This window comes from Fusarium graminearum, chromosome 3 (assembly GCF_000240135.3).
Source record: "Fusarium graminearum PH-1 chromosome 3, whole genome shotgun sequence".
Classification (NCBI taxonomy): domain Eukaryota; kingdom Fungi; phylum Ascomycota; class Sordariomycetes; order Hypocreales; family Nectriaceae; genus Fusarium; species Fusarium graminearum.
In genome coordinates this window covers 1,910,978-1,925,288 of record NC_026476.1, presented here as the reverse complement: position 1 = coordinate 1,925,288, position 14,311 = coordinate 1,910,978, and the positions used below count along the sequence as shown (strand labels likewise).

The window sequence follows — 14,311 nt, the reverse complement described above, 5'->3', positions numbered from 1 at the left end:
CTTGTGTAACTTACCCCAGTCTAGATCCACAACACCATGCAAGCCTCCGAGCCCGGCTCATACAGTAGCATCGAAGCTAACAACTCTCCGCGGGAAACTATTCATGATCGAATGAAGATACACGAGAGATAACAGACCAGACACAAATGATTCCATTTCCCCTCATAGGTGCGGGGTTGATAGATATGTATATAAATACAATGACCTCAGACAGAGTATATAAAGACTTAAGAAGTCAGTCACCACAAACCATCCATCACTCAACCATCACTACGAAGCCTTCACAATGCCTAGTCTTGTAGAACCCCCCGAGTCTCTCTTCACACCCAAAGTCCAATCCAAACTCTATGTCAGTCGCGAGAAAGCATCTCGGGACTTTCGCTCCGATGTTGTCACCGTCCCCATCGAGGAGATGATGACTGCCATCCTGGAAGCATCAGTCAACGATGATATCTACGACCCAGAAGGTGACCCTTCCGTCAAAGCCCTGGAAGCTCGTCTTGTAGAGATGACAGGGATGGAAGCTGCGCTGTGGGCCATCTCAGGCACCCAGGGAAACCAGATTTGCTTGAGGACGCATCTTACACAGCCACCGCATAGTGTTCTTCTGGATCATCGTGCGCATGTGCATTGTTGGGAGTCTGGGGCTTTGCCTGTGATTTCTCAAGCGAGTGCTACGACGATCCATGCGAAGAATGGGGTTCATTTGACGTTGGAAGATATTAAGAAGAATATCATTGCTGATGGGAATAGTACGTTATCCCTTCCTCATTACATATCTAACAGAAAGCTGACCATTGCAGTTCACTTCCCACCTACCAGAGTTGTATCTCTAGAGAATACCCTCTCTGGAACGATTCTACCACTTGCAGATGCACAAGCAATCTCCAACTATGTTCGTTCATTCCCAGTTCCAGAAGGCCAGAAACCCATCGCCGTGCATCTTGATGGCGCCCGTGTCTTCGACGGCGTGATTGGAGAAGGCGTTGATCTCAAGGCGTATGCGGCATGCTTCGACAGTATCTCCATCTGTCTAGCAAAGGGCATCGGCGCCCCAATGGGTAGTGTTATCCTCGGCAAGAAGCCTTTTATCGAGCGGGCCAAGTGGTTCAGGAAGATGCTGGGAGGTGGTACTCGACAGCCAGGAATGATGGCGGCGGCAGCTCTGGCAGCTCTGGAGTACAGCATTCCAAGGTTCCCATCGGTGCACAAGATGACCAAGGAAGCTGCCACGAGACTTGAAGCGGCTGGGTATAAGTTTGTGCTTCCGGTGCAGACTAACATGATCCTGCCCGATATTGAAGCCGCCGGTATTCCGCCGGCAGCCTTTGTCGAGTATTGTGCCAAGGAGGAAATTGCAGTATTCCCAATGGCTAGACTCGTTTTCCATCACCAGACGTCAGAGGCAGCTGTCGATAGCCTGGTGAAAGCATTGACAAGGTTGATGGAAGATAAGAAGAACGGAGTGGCTCTGAACAACGGGGAGGCCCACGGAGGATACAGCTAAAGGAATCCATAATAGAACGTTTATTTATTAGTTTGTACTGGCCGTATTTCGATGCATGCGTCCAGAGGAGGAATAATCGTTGCCCCCATCCATTGTGCCTTTGGTCGTTCTTCAATCGCCTTGATATCGTAGTCGAGAAGCAATGCAGCCCCGATGAGCTTGAGCTCATGCGCAACAAAGAATCGTCCCGGGCTATAAATATCAGCATGCCATCGTTTGATATATTAGCAATGTCAAGCTTACCACGCGTGTCGACCATGGCCAAACGCCAAGTGAATATCACTAGTAGTCACCATCCCCAGACCCCTTATTCTCTTTCCTTCCTCCTCATTCTCTTTCTTCTCTTCGGCAGATTTCATCTCCCAGGTTTCTCTAGGATTCGAGTATCTCCACGGAAAGTATTTCATAGCGTCTTTGTAAATATCCTCATCATGATGAGTTCCTTGCAGATTCACAGTAACAAAAGCACCACGCGGTAACGTCCACCCGTAATCGGGGTTATGAAGACCTTCAGGCGCAATGACTTGCCGTTCGACAAGATTTGCTGCAAAGTTGCTCAAACGCTGGGATTCGCGGAAGGATGAGTCGAGTCGCATGAGGGAAGCGAGGTTTTGCTTTGTCCAGGGACCATCTACCGGTTTGTTCGTCTCGAGTTCATCTCTAATGGTATCAAGAGCGCGTTCAGAGGCCGGGAGGGACCAGAGATCCAGCATCCAAGACTGGCCAGTTAGTACAGTTGTGTGAATAGCTGCAAAGTTTATAGGCAAAAGACGCTTAGAGATGACATATGGATTGAGCTCAAAGGAGTTCCCCTCTGCCATGGCAAGGCGAATATGCCAAGTTATATAATCTTCTGGAGGTGTCCAGCTCTTCATTTCGGGATCGCCAGCTTCTTTGCGTCGCATGTCTTCTATGCGCTTTTCGATGGTCGGAAGTACACGACGCGTAGCTGCACGCCAGTGAAGATAATTCGGGATGGTGATGAGACGGCCGACAATAGGATGGAGAACTTGGGGGAAAGCGTGTAGCAAGAAGCTGTTTCGGACAACATCGTCTGTGAAGCGTACCATAGAATCTATGAAGATGGGATCGCGACATATTGGGTCGCCCACAAGAAGACGATTCGTAACTCGAGGAACGATGGCGAGCCACAAATCCCATATGTTGACTTTGGCGTAGCCTTGGTCATCGACGTTACTGGGGTCCTTCTCGGCAGCTGCTTTGATCTTTGCCTCGACAGCATCCTTGACAGAACTCTTAACCTCGTCCTGGACAGCTGGGACTAGCGATGATAGATGGCGGGCTAGATACTTGTGCATAACGCGTTGCGCAAAGGTATCCTTGAGAAGTTCCTTGCCGAGAAAGTTGTACTCTGTGTGTAGGATCTTATCATGGGCGTGAGCTGCGGAGAGGATGTGGTCGGGCTGGTTCATCATCCATGGTATCTGCGACCTTGGGAGGATAACGTCAGGAGGACGAGAGATTGGCGACGGAGCAATAAAAGGTAGGCTATTTTTGCCATACTATTTGCGATTAGAGAATTTCTCTATTATTTTTGAGAGGGGGAAAGGAATACCTTTTCATAACCTTCACCTATCCATGCCTGATGCTGAGTAAAGTAGGCAAAGCTATTTCGAATTCTAGAGAACCATTTCTTGGAGTCGTGACCAAGAACAGGAATATCAGAAGGATACTGAGGTTGAGTGAGCAAGTCGACAATGAAAGAAACAAGTAAAAACAAAATGCTGTAGAGCACGACCCTTGCAAAGGTAATCTGCACTAAGATATCGCCCAAGACGGTCATATTTGGAGCTTGAATACACGAGATAACTTAAAAGATTGGGAGAGGAAGAAGGGAAGGAAGACCGTCGCGCTTGATATCATATCTAGGTTATATAATAACGAGCTAAAACTACCCTGGTCATAGCCAAACCACATGTTTCCCATCCTATCTTTCGTTCTTAGTTCTGGACCGACGAATGAGTGTGTATGAAGATGATATGACAGCGTGAAGACAGGCATGGAGCTATAGGCTGATACTCGTTAAGCCAGTACTGGTTAGACTAGTAAGCTCGGTTAGAAAGGAACTTGGGTAGGCGAAGGGATAGCAGAAAATCAGAGACAAAAGCTGAGGATACAGAAAATAAATAGCTTAAGAGTGTGTCTAAGATGGCGTAAACTGACTGAATTAATTTGTTTCATTGGCAAGTGTATCAAGATTTCTTTATCCCCTCCTCGAGGCCAGGCTTACTATATTATTACTGATCACTTCTTCTTCAGCTGGTCGCTAGACTAGACTATTATAGCAGAAACCATCAAGTTCATTCCGTTCCATCTTGAAACTTTCTATATAAACTTGGAGAAACAAGGGAAAAGTGTTTGTAACTGTGTCTCTTGGCGCTGCGTCGCGCCTGTTTCTGAAACGTCTTTTATGTCTCAGATCCAGGATCAAACATTTATTGCTGACCATGATTCGATTACTTATCGAACGGCGCTAAAAATTAAAGTTGACAGGGCTCAGGGGGTAGCTACTTAGCGCTCCGTATTCTCCTCCAGGTGCCTGCCAGATCCTAAACTCTCCATAGTATCAACTCTACTCCTCCTCCCAGATCCTCCAAGCTTCATCAACTCGAGTCCATTCGTGATACTTTCCTCGCCTCTAATCAAAAGTCCAATCTCGCCGGGATGGAACCAGTTCATCCAAACGAGCACCAAAAGCATCAGCATGCCGTCGAATACAAACACCCATACTTCGCTGCGCATCAAGTGTCCGTCGTTGCCCTCGATAAACTCAATTACCCTGAACAAACTGCGCACCCAAATCAAAACGCCTGTCACGTACAGCGTTGCGAGATATGTCTGCCATCGGACTCGGGTCTGCGATGAATTCGGTGTCGGGGCGCGCAGCATTCGTATGTGGAAGACGGCGCTGACGATGATGAAGCAGCCAAAGAAGAATAGTTGGACGAAAAGACCCCCAACAATAATCTTCTCGCCCATCTTGTTCAGATCTTGAATAGCCATGAGACCGCCACCTATAACAATTGTCAGCGTTGTACCCGGTAACCCCTTTAACTTGCGCCATACCGGATGATTGGAGCATAAACGATGCGACATCGCCAAAGACAAAGAGCTTGGTAAGCCACTTGAGTGGAATTAGAGAGTGATGTTCTCCTTCGGTCAAGATGATGATTCTCCCCAGAATCATGTAAATCGAAGCTGCAAAGAGTGCAGGTGCGATAAGAATCAGGACACTCTGCATGATGTATGGTCCCATCGTCCAACAGCCCGGTTCTTCATTGGTATTCAAGACTCGTCCGATGTATCCAATAACCTCACCTGAAGCCGCTGAATTAGCACATATCTTCATATCGCCATAATTAAAGGTACAACGTACAGACTCCGCCCACAACCAATGGTATCAAGTACCATGTTCGAGTTCGCCAAAGTTGCAGCACATGCAACAGCGTCGTTATCGCAAAAAGAACCACAAAGACAATGTTGGCTTCTTTCGACGGTACAAATCGATAAAATGCCCATGTTGCATTTTCGTAATCAGGGTTGCAGTCCATGGCTGCGATGACTGGGTTCGTTTCGGTATTAAACTAAACAATAGAAAGGGATAAAGATCGACAATAAAGAATAAATAATAAACACAAGTAGATCGAGTAGCTAACAAGCGAAAGCACTGAGCAAGCAAGCCAAAGCTCAATGAATAGTCTAGTCTAGAAGAACATATCCAATTCAAGCAGTCATCATGGCTTCTTTATAAACAATTCTACCAAATACAATACAATATTTTTTAAAACATCTATACGCGTATTCATCTCAGACAAAGAATACTTAGCCTAGTCAACTCTATTTCCATTTCCGATTGGCATTGAATTTAAGGAACCTGCCATTACTCTCCGAGTCAACTTAGTGCGTAATGACAACTGAGCCTCAATCCCTAATGTCCAATACACGATCTATACGGTGTAGTCTTTACTAGAACAAGACTAGCGGAAGCGAGTACGCGTACCGAAGCCTATCCTTACGAGTATTCGCCTCGGATTCGGACTCGCTCTTATTCATCTCGCCCTGCTTTCCCCCGAGTCCCATGTGAAAAGCTGATCTTCAGTCTAAACCATTCTCTTGTTCTTGTTTCCATCGTAGTCGCATTTCCATCGCCATCTAACCCGAACCCGCGGGTTTGAAAGCCAATCGCATGAACTAATGGCTTCTCGAAGAACTCATACCAAGTCTCGCACAGGCTGCTTGAACTGTAAGCGACGCAAAGTCAAGGTTCGTATAAGACACTACTGCACTGCTCTTTCTATTCGTAATTGCCACTTTTGATTCACTTGTAGTTCAGCCAAAGGGCTAACCAAAATAGTGCGATGAAGCTCGCCCTTCGTGCTTCCACTGTACAAGGCATGGTGTGGTATGCAGTCTATCCTCGTCATCTTCTGTCAATGACACGGATGAAACATACTCACCCAGTCTGCCAAATCTGACATCTTCAACACCTAAATCCCTCGACAGTCATCATGTTGACTCTCCCCATTACTTTCAAGATTACAGTCACGCCAGTCCCACTGACCAAATCGCCCCCTTTCCTCCCCATGAGCTCTGGGCTCGCGATTGCGAGTTGATGCACCACTATTGTACCGTGACCGCCGAAAGCCTGTCCATCCGTAAAGACGTGACATATGTCTGGTCCGTTGCCATCCCAAGACTAGGCTACCAAGACCCTTTTGTCATGCATGGAATTCTTGCCATTGCCGCCGCTCACAAAGCTTATATGCTTCCTGCCAGTCGAAAGACATACCTCCCATTGGCCGACTATCACCAAACCCTCGGCTCTGAGGGTTATCGTCGCTATCTTCAACATTTCGATCTATCCAATTGGATGCCTGTCTTTGGTTTTGCCTCAGTCGTTGTCTTGCACATGCTGACTCTTCCCATGCGTATGGAAAACCGTGTGCTTGAGAGTCCCATCACCAACATTATCGAGGTAGCTGGCCTGATAAGAGGTATCAGGACAACACTGGAGCCCGTCTTGGGACGTGTAGTCAGAACTGAGTTTGCCCCTGTCATCTTCGGCATCTGGATGCTTGATTCTGATAAAGAAGCAGAACGGTAACGACACACCCGCCCTCCAATCTCGTACCAACACAAGTTTGACTTTCAATACAGATATCCTAATCTTGATAACTCGACTCTGCCTAGAGATACATGGACCTCTCTCCGAAGACTTCGGGCTTTTCAAGAAGCTGACATTCCTGCCACTGGTCTACAACATTATGCAGAGGCTTTGGACGATCTTGAGACCTCTGCTAAGCTCTTCGCTGCCGCTGGGGTGCAATCTGAATCTGGTGCTGTCCAATTCTGGTTGTATTCTGTCCATGATAGCATTCTACTCGATCTTGCCGCACACAGGCCCCATGCGCTTCTTCTTTTCGCTTATTATCTCGTGCACTGGGCAGTCATCGAGAGAAAGTTTTGGTATATGAGGGGTTGGTCTCGGCAACTAATAGCCAAGATAGAGGAAGGTTTAATCGGCCAACCGATGTTCCTTGAGATGTTGAATTGGCCCAAACAAAAAATCGCTGAAGCTCTCGCGTATACATAGCTATTATTGACTTGGTGTGCCAGTGTGTTTTGAGCGGCTCGACATGTTCAACTTCACGTATTTGCCTTTCAGCTGAAAATGATTGTGAAATTCGGAAAATTTTCCAACCGCCGTGTGATTATATTTCCTTTTCGACGCAATTATACTCACTACTAGTTGAGATCAACTGCAAGGGAGTCCAGGGGGTATCCCCTTCTATATTTCGTATCATCTGCCAATACGCCTCTTGACAAGCAAGAGGGTAGTCTTCTGGTATCCCCAACCTGCGCAGCTTACCTGATGTGTTGGCTGTCTCTCTATATTCATCTTCAGGGACATTCTGGGATACATTGGAAATGCCGCGTTTTCTGGTGGAAGATGAATGAGTTCTGGCGTCGGATACATTCCCGGGTGATGCTTCCGGAGCAGTGTCAAGATCTTGCGGGATGCCCTCCAACTGTTCAATAAGTCCATCGCTAGCACTACGCGCTGACAAGTTCTCAGGTAGTGTGTTTAAATCGTCCGGCTGCTCTGGATCGAGATTCGTCTGCTCTTGGTAGCCGCTCACTTGTGTGTCCACTAAAAGACTCACAAACACATGTTCGAAATTGCCGGGCTTTTGTTCTTGAAGATCCTGGGGTTCGTGGTTGGGTGAGCTTGGCGCGGGGTCTGAGTCAACAGTCGTTTGACTGGCGTGTTGTTGATTCTGGCTGCACAATGCATTCTTAGCGGCTATGGCTTGCATGACTCTATCATGTTCAAATTCCTTGCTAGAACAGAATTGCCCGAATAAGGATTCAATAGTAGTTCCTGGTGCATGTCAGCTACATCGAGGATAGTAGCTCCATATAACTTACCATTTCTGAGCCATTCAGACATGGAAAGATAAGAAGAAAGAAACAACCTGATTCTTCTATTCAGATGGAAGAAGAGCTTAGCTTTATAGCTATAGCTTTTCTTCTAGAAGCTTCTCTAACTGGGAAGCTGCCTACTTGTAGGCAGCTTGCATACAATAAATATCTAACAAACAAACAAACTGTACCTAGGCATCAGTCCTATCCAACATTCAGCAGTATTAACGGTGCATGGCCATATATCTTTAGGACGGAAGGCTTCAACAAAGTGACGCAGCTCTGGCAATGAAGAATGCCTCGAGTAAGGGAAGTAGATCGTCTTGGGCAAAGCCTCCTCATGAACGGACTTCTGGTTCTTCCTGTTCGTTCTTAACTTTTGGACAAGTATGGCGATAACTTCTTTAGCCGAATTTGTACTCAAAGTGTCAACATCCCAATCCAGGGGTATGTTCCGACCTGTCGAGAGTAGCTGTTCTAAGCCCTCTCGAAGCATGTCTGACTTCTGAGACGAAGTAGCAGATGAGGAAAGGGCCCTATAAGAGATTAGCTCGGTCCGATAAGGTTGATATGGAAGTACGAACACATCAAAAAGAGCGGCTAAGTTGGCTTGGTCCACGAATTCAAGTTCTGCCTCTTGTTTAAAGTCGTCTCCGCCCCCTCCAACTCCGACCTCAGCCAAGTCCTTTCCTCCAGATAAATGTGCGATTATAGGCTGGATCGAGACTGTCATGTCCTTTGACGCCACTTCACAGATGTTTCCTCTCTCACAGCTGTGTAAGCGTACGTTTACATCCGAGGTCATACATCCTAGATGTGGTGTGTTACCACACATATGGCCAGTCAAAGCTGGTGATTCGGGGGCCAGATGCATATCCGCATCGAATTGGGACCTGGGGTTTCTTGATTTAAGGGAACCGTATATGCGTAGCTTATAATCATCGACGTGTATCTGTTGGTGTCAGACTCAAACACTAGCCTAAGTTGCATTATTTGACTTACCTTCGACTTGAGTGCTTTGGAAAGTGCAATCCAGACGTCCTCATAGCCGTAAGTCCAGGCTTGAAAGTGAAATACGGTATCGTTCGGATACTTCGAGATCTTTTTTAACAGCTCGGTTATGCCCTGGGCCTTTGTCTCAAATGGAACATCCTCAGTAAAGGACGTATCAAGGTAGATCTTATCAAGGGTTTTGAGACCCGATGTATATTCGATGAGGTTAGGGTTTCGTTCAATCGCGTTGACAAACCATGGTTCGCTTCGAATGTCTCCGGTGTATAAGATCGCTTTACCGTCACCTTCCACCACTGTACCCACAGTCAGTAAGTTTGAAAGAAAATTGCAGCCTCTGCCTTACGGAACATGACAGCCCCAGGACAATGGTTGGCATCAAAGAGCGTCACCTGAATTTCCCGCCCTGGGCAAAGCTCAATAGATGTAGGTGTTTCTAACGGCAAGGATCTCTATCGATATCAGTATGATATTCCAAAATAAACGGAGTAGCACTTACTAATACTTTGCTAAGATGTTTAAATGTTTGTTGTCTGGCTTCCAGAACGCCTTTCCCATAGTTGATTCTGCACGGGTATCTCTCAAGGCGCAGAAGAATTTCTCGAGTCGCCGCTGAGCAATACACACTTTTCTCTCTCGTCAGCTCAGTCAATCGAGTGAACTTGGGTTCTCACAATGGAGAGCGCAGACTCTCTAGTCCTGCGAGATGGTCGCTGTGGACGTGGCTCAGGAAGCAAGCTAGGGGTGGTTGAGCATCTGCATTTCGACGGAAGAAGTCAACTGGTGTTTATTACTTTCCATAGTTCAAATCCAAGGCCCAAACTCACTCCATATTTCTGGAAATTCAGAAACGATTCCATTAAACGTTGACATTGGTGATAGCACCTGAAAGCGCCAGCACGTGCTCACTGAAAAGCGGACAAGTAGCAGAACAAAGTAGGAAGTGTTCAAGAACACAAATAAGCTTCCACTATAACAACTTGAGGTTATAGCTTGTTATTTTTTTCCGGTCATGCTTTTGTGCAAGAGATTTAGAAGTTGCTGAAGAACTCTAAGCTGTATGTGTAGGAGAAGTAAAGAGCTAACTTGGTGGGGTTGAGTTGGGCTGGTGAATGCACTTGCGCCGCGGGTCGTGATTCACTTCACTTTGGTAGGTGCACCTGCATAGTGCTTTCCTCCAACAGCCATGCCTGGAACATGAGACACAACACCAAAGATATTCATATTCCCTTGAACTTCTTCCTAACTTCAACCTTTGATGGAAGTATTTCATTATATAGGTAGGTTTATTGGTCACAGGCCTATGTTTACCGCAGGATCTACACTCTCGAATGTACTTGCATGGTAAGAAGAAAACACTCGTCGCACTTTTGTTTATACTATCTCATCCATATTTACTAACAAAACCATCTTCGTTAGGGTTGTGGTCGTCAAATCTATTCCGAAATAGCACCGTGCAGCAACAGACCGCTACTGCCAGCAGTAATATCCAGCTCCACCCCTTGGGCGATGAAGTAAACATGTCCTTCTCCCAACTCAAATGACTGTCCGTTGGCCTTAACTGTAGCGCTACCTCGAGATGCCAGAATGATCTTGGGACCACCTTCGCTCAAGGTCTCATGCTCACCAGAATTCAGATCAGTCGCAAGGACGTTGAATTCGCTGGTCGGGGGCTTGAAGAGCTGGGTCTTTCCCTCCTTGCTTCCCGAATAAGTCTCTGGTTGCAGGGTGGTCTGCTTTTTGGTTGTTGACTCCCAGTTCAGTACTGAACAAAACTCGTCAACGTTGTCTCGCTCCGCCTTGGGGCAAAAACCAGTGTTAAGAACATTATCGGAGCGAGCCATGCATTCGATGATGTCGCCCTGGATATAGGCATGAATACCACCAGCGGGAATGTAGATGACATCGCCTGGGTGGAGCAGCATGTAGTTCATGCACAAAAGGCCTACCAGGTTACCAGGATCATTCATAGGGAACTGGTTCTCGAGCTTCTTAGCGACTTGGGGAATGTGAGAGTTAGGACCAGTGAAGGCGGAGTCGGGAAGTTCCCTGATTGCCTGAAACGTCTTCTTGATATCTTCATCAGAAGAGGTTAAGATCGTTCGAACGACTTGTTTCAATCCTTCAGGGCTAAGCTTCTCATCCGTAACGGTTAAGCCTCCCGCAACGAGGAGGTGTCGCAGCGGCTTCAGGCGCAGTATATCCACTATGGCCTCAACAGGCTTGAAACCACAGAAAGCTTCAAACTCGGACAAAGCAAGAGCAATCTCAGGCTTGTGGTTACCGTCAGTGAATGAGTCAGGGTCCTCCTTGTGCTTCTTGCTCGAGAACTCCTTGTTGGGGTGGACTTGCAAAGGTAATGCTTTGGCAATTGACAGAACCTTGGGTAGGTATGGAAGCTTGCTGTGTCCGAACTTGGTGGTCACCTTCTCTCCAAGGAGCTCTTTAGGGTATCGGTCTAGGACATCCTGGAGATCTTCGCCCGTGCTAGCAACATAAGAAGGCAGGACAGGATAAGTGCCCATCCACATCTCTGCATAAGACTTGTCCTCTTCAATCTTGAAGTTCCTCTTGTCGTCTCCGTCCCATCCTGGTGTCTTTTCACAGAGTCGCGCAGATAGAGAGTTGGAGCCTTGTTTGCCCCATGGGTATTGGTTACAGCCGCAACGAAGCTGGTAGAATGGAGCTGCTGGTGTTGACATTTTTGCGGGTTGATATGGAGGAATATGTTGTCTTTTTCTATGTTCCTATAGGAAAAGTTTCAGAGAATAGTTTAACAATTATGGTGAGGCGCGATTCATATACCGTTGGGTATCTGCACCAAATGGGTCGTCATCTTGTCATCACTTATCGTTGACGTCAGGCAGTATTGGCGATTGAACCAGGCCCAGTATGATTACATCACCCGTTTGAATATTAAATCTACATTGCGACGTGCAGTTCTCCCCAGCAGTCAAACCAGACTTGGCACATCAAACGAGTGAATCAGAGGTAAGTTCTGGGAGCTCGATCCCGATGCAACCGGACATATGCTCCGGATACGGCCCGCTTTTCTGTAGTAGGCTCCGAAAACTCGGGAATTAATTCACGGACGTGCGGCGATCCAACTTATTATGCATATATCAGTAGAGCTTGGAGTTGATTTTTGCTCATTCTTACACTTGGTTATGGTTCGTACATGCGTCAAGCTGGCAAGTCAATATGGTCTTGGAGTCTAGTATTATCTGATTTCAACGGTTGGGTAACCTTGACTACTAACCTATAAGGAGCGAAGTCGCTAGACACTGACAATCGAGACAACAATTGTTCCAATGATGTTTATGTCAAAGCAGAAATTGAAAACTGCCTCATCAATCTCAACCTCAACATTTCATGATATTTGGTAGCCAAAGACCGTCGTCTTGCCTTGAAGAAAGAGCATTACCCTGGAGGCATGAGTTCCATCAATGTACTGGGTTCTGGATCAGTATCATCAGCTCGGCAGTCAGGTTCCTTCGCTTGGGCAGCTAGAGGTGGACTACTTGATTGCAGATCAGCCTTGTGATGAGGAAATGCACATTCTCGGTTCAATTGACTAGAAAAGTATCACATCCGCCGTTAATGTTGAATCACAGCTACTTCAATGGACTGGCCCTCATACTCTAGCACTAAACCACTTCGATGCAGTTTGCGGTGTGACAAAATAATCTCGTGGTTAGCTTCATATTGTCTGATGTAACACTGCTCGGCTGCTACGTGAGTATCTATTTGTCTTCACTACCTACCTGATGACTTATCAAGACACCTCTTCATAAAGCTGCAAACATACAGCCCGTGTCTAAAGTAAAAGGACACAATGCGTTATGCTGTATCTCGTATCTGAGCGCGCTATGATACACTTGATACGCATGTCATATGTCGGCATCGTGGCGCTCGCTTCATAATAATTAGAGATGGGGTCGCATAACAGGCCGCGGCGACCCTTTGAAAGGGATCAAGACCCCTGCAGCAGCGGGCCGCTCAATCACGGATTGAAGCGAGACTCATGTTGGTTATGTGAAGAGTTGACCAATGACATACAAAATAAGCGTTCCTGGCTAGGATGAGGCCAGCGTCACTTGCATTAGCTCCAAGTCATCAGACGAGGGTTTTGATATGTGAGAGGACATTGGGGTCAAGATAGTTGGAAGAGCTCCATATGAACAAACAGAAAAGACTGGTACATAAATCGTTACACATGTTGAAAATGGGATTGGCGGTGTGAGAACACCCATCAGGTCACTTGACGTTTCTTTCGTGGAGAAGTTGAGGATTCAGAATAATAGCTTGTGCATGAACTGCCAGACTGCATAATGAGCGATTACTCACATGGCATTCTCATTGGATTATAAATGATAGAGTGTGATAGAGGTGCTAGAATCGGAAGAAACAGTTCCGATCAATAGTCTCAAGCATATGAATGAATCAAGAATTCGGAATACATTGGATATTTGCTCGTACTATAACTAATAAACGGTGATTGGGAAGGAATTGGTCTTGGCTTACATGATAAATAATGAGCGTCAGTTTTGGAGTGACGATCGGATGAATACATGGATACAAGGAGTGACCCATGACTGATTCTTATGAAACACTAAAGACTCAGATGAATATCTATGAAAGATTGCTTGAATATAATATTGCGTATAGATGAATGGTGTAAGCAGACGCATTAGCATGGCGTACGCACCTATGTAATATTCGACAGGCACCGACATTTCGTAACTATCCACGCAAGTAATAACGCGGCTTATGAAGACGGAGACGAACAGAACACAGCCTGTAGTCCCGTCGGTCGCAGCGGATCAAGATGAAGAAAACTATAGCGGCGGTTAAAAGCACGAGGCTTGGACAAGCTTGGAATGGTCCATCTTGGAGATACGGGACGCGAGGTGGTTTACAAGGCACCTGAGCGATGTTACTGGTTGTAGATATTGGGCCTAAGATGGCCCATCAGGCGGTTGTTAATGCAGTCAGGCACTAAATGGTCGGTTTGATGCTGGGGTGGAGATAGTGCTACCATGAGACGACGACGAGGGTTTAATAGGAGCCAGTGGTGATGGTATGTACAGGCTGTACTCGGTAGATTAGGTAGGTCGTGAGTAATAAACGTGGTCTCTCATTAAGCTTACTCCAGGCTGTTAAGCCCGTAACGTTAGTGAGTTAACGACGATGGGTACTTGCTCGCTGTGGTAGCTCGGCCCGTGGTATCCAGAACCAGAAGGTGCCTCTTTCCGTGTTCAAAAGTCTAGTTTCAATTTTCAAACCGTCCGTTTTATTTGATCTGCTTAGATTAATAACAAGTCTTTTCTCCTGCATCAGAAATGAATC

The 14,311-nt window shown here is 46.5% G+C and overlaps 6 protein-coding genes across 6 annotated transcripts; 2 read left to right on the top strand and 4 right to left on the bottom strand.

The window, feature by feature from the left end:
• Positions 1–286: 286 nt before the first annotated feature.
• Positions 287–1,507, top strand: FGSG_05335 (uncharacterized protein; the record flags this gene model as incomplete). Its single annotated transcript, XM_011325551.1, has 2 exons — positions 287–752; positions 804–1,507. 2 exons carry the CDS (start codon positions 287–289, stop codon positions 1,505–1,507), a joined length of 1,170 nt encoding a protein of 389 aa, XP_011323853.1.
• Positions 1,508–1,746: 239 nt separating this feature from the next.
• FGSG_05334 (uncharacterized protein) lies at positions 1,747–3,311 on the bottom strand (the record flags this gene model as incomplete). Its single annotated transcript, XM_011325550.1, has 2 exons — positions 1,747–3,030; positions 3,084–3,311. The coding sequence occupies 2 exons, from the start codon at positions 3,309–3,311 to the stop codon at positions 1,747–1,749; spliced, it is 1,512 nt and encodes a 503-aa protein (XP_011323852.1).
• Positions 3,312–4,039: 728 nt separating this feature from the next.
• FGSG_05333 (uncharacterized protein) lies at positions 4,040–5,079 on the bottom strand (the record flags this gene model as incomplete). The annotated part of the gene is made up of 3 exons (XM_011325549.1): positions 4,040–4,542; positions 4,595–4,855; positions 4,905–5,079. The coding sequence occupies 3 exons, from the start codon at positions 5,077–5,079 to the stop codon at positions 4,040–4,042; spliced, it is 939 nt and encodes a 312-aa protein (XP_011323851.1).
• Positions 5,080–5,696: 617 nt separating this feature from the next.
• On the top strand, positions 5,697–7,091 carry FGSG_05332 (uncharacterized protein). Its single transcript, XM_011325548.1, has 2 exons — positions 5,697–5,791; positions 5,883–7,091. The coding sequence occupies exons 1-2, from the start codon at positions 5,723–5,725 to the stop codon at positions 6,630–6,632; spliced, it is 819 nt and encodes a 272-aa protein (XP_011323850.1). The 5' UTR covers positions 5,697–5,722; the 3' UTR covers positions 6,633–7,091.
• A 237-nt stretch (positions 7,092–7,328) lies between these two features.
• FGSG_05331 (uncharacterized protein) lies at positions 7,329–9,835 on the bottom strand (the record flags this gene model as incomplete). Its single annotated transcript, XM_011325547.1, has 9 exons — positions 7,329–7,384; positions 7,587–7,910; positions 7,958–8,013; positions 8,143–8,903; positions 8,954–9,258; positions 9,309–9,414; positions 9,462–9,528; positions 9,637–9,718; positions 9,790–9,835. The coding sequence occupies 9 exons, from the start codon at positions 9,833–9,835 to the stop codon at positions 7,329–7,331; spliced, it is 1,803 nt and encodes a 600-aa protein (XP_011323849.1).
• Positions 9,836–10,398: 563 nt separating this feature from the next.
• On the bottom strand, positions 10,399–11,664 carry FGSG_05330 (uncharacterized protein; the record flags this gene model as incomplete). The annotated part of the gene is made up of 1 exon (XM_011325546.1): positions 10,399–11,664. The coding sequence occupies one exon, from the start codon at positions 11,662–11,664 to the stop codon at positions 10,399–10,401; it is 1,266 nt and encodes a 421-aa protein (XP_011323848.1).
• Between the last annotated feature and the right edge of the window lie 2,647 nt (positions 11,665–14,311).

Excerpts from the sequence above, each read along its gene's own strand:
- FGSG_05332 (XM_011325548.1), top strand. The coding sequence starts at position 5,723 with ATGGCTTCTCGAAGAACTCATACCAAGTCTCGCACAGGCTGCTTGAAC. Across the intron at positions 5,792-5,882 it reads GTAAGCGACGCAAAGTCAAG|TGCGATGAAGCTCGCCCTTC; the intron begins GTTCGTATAAGA and ends TAACCAAAATAG.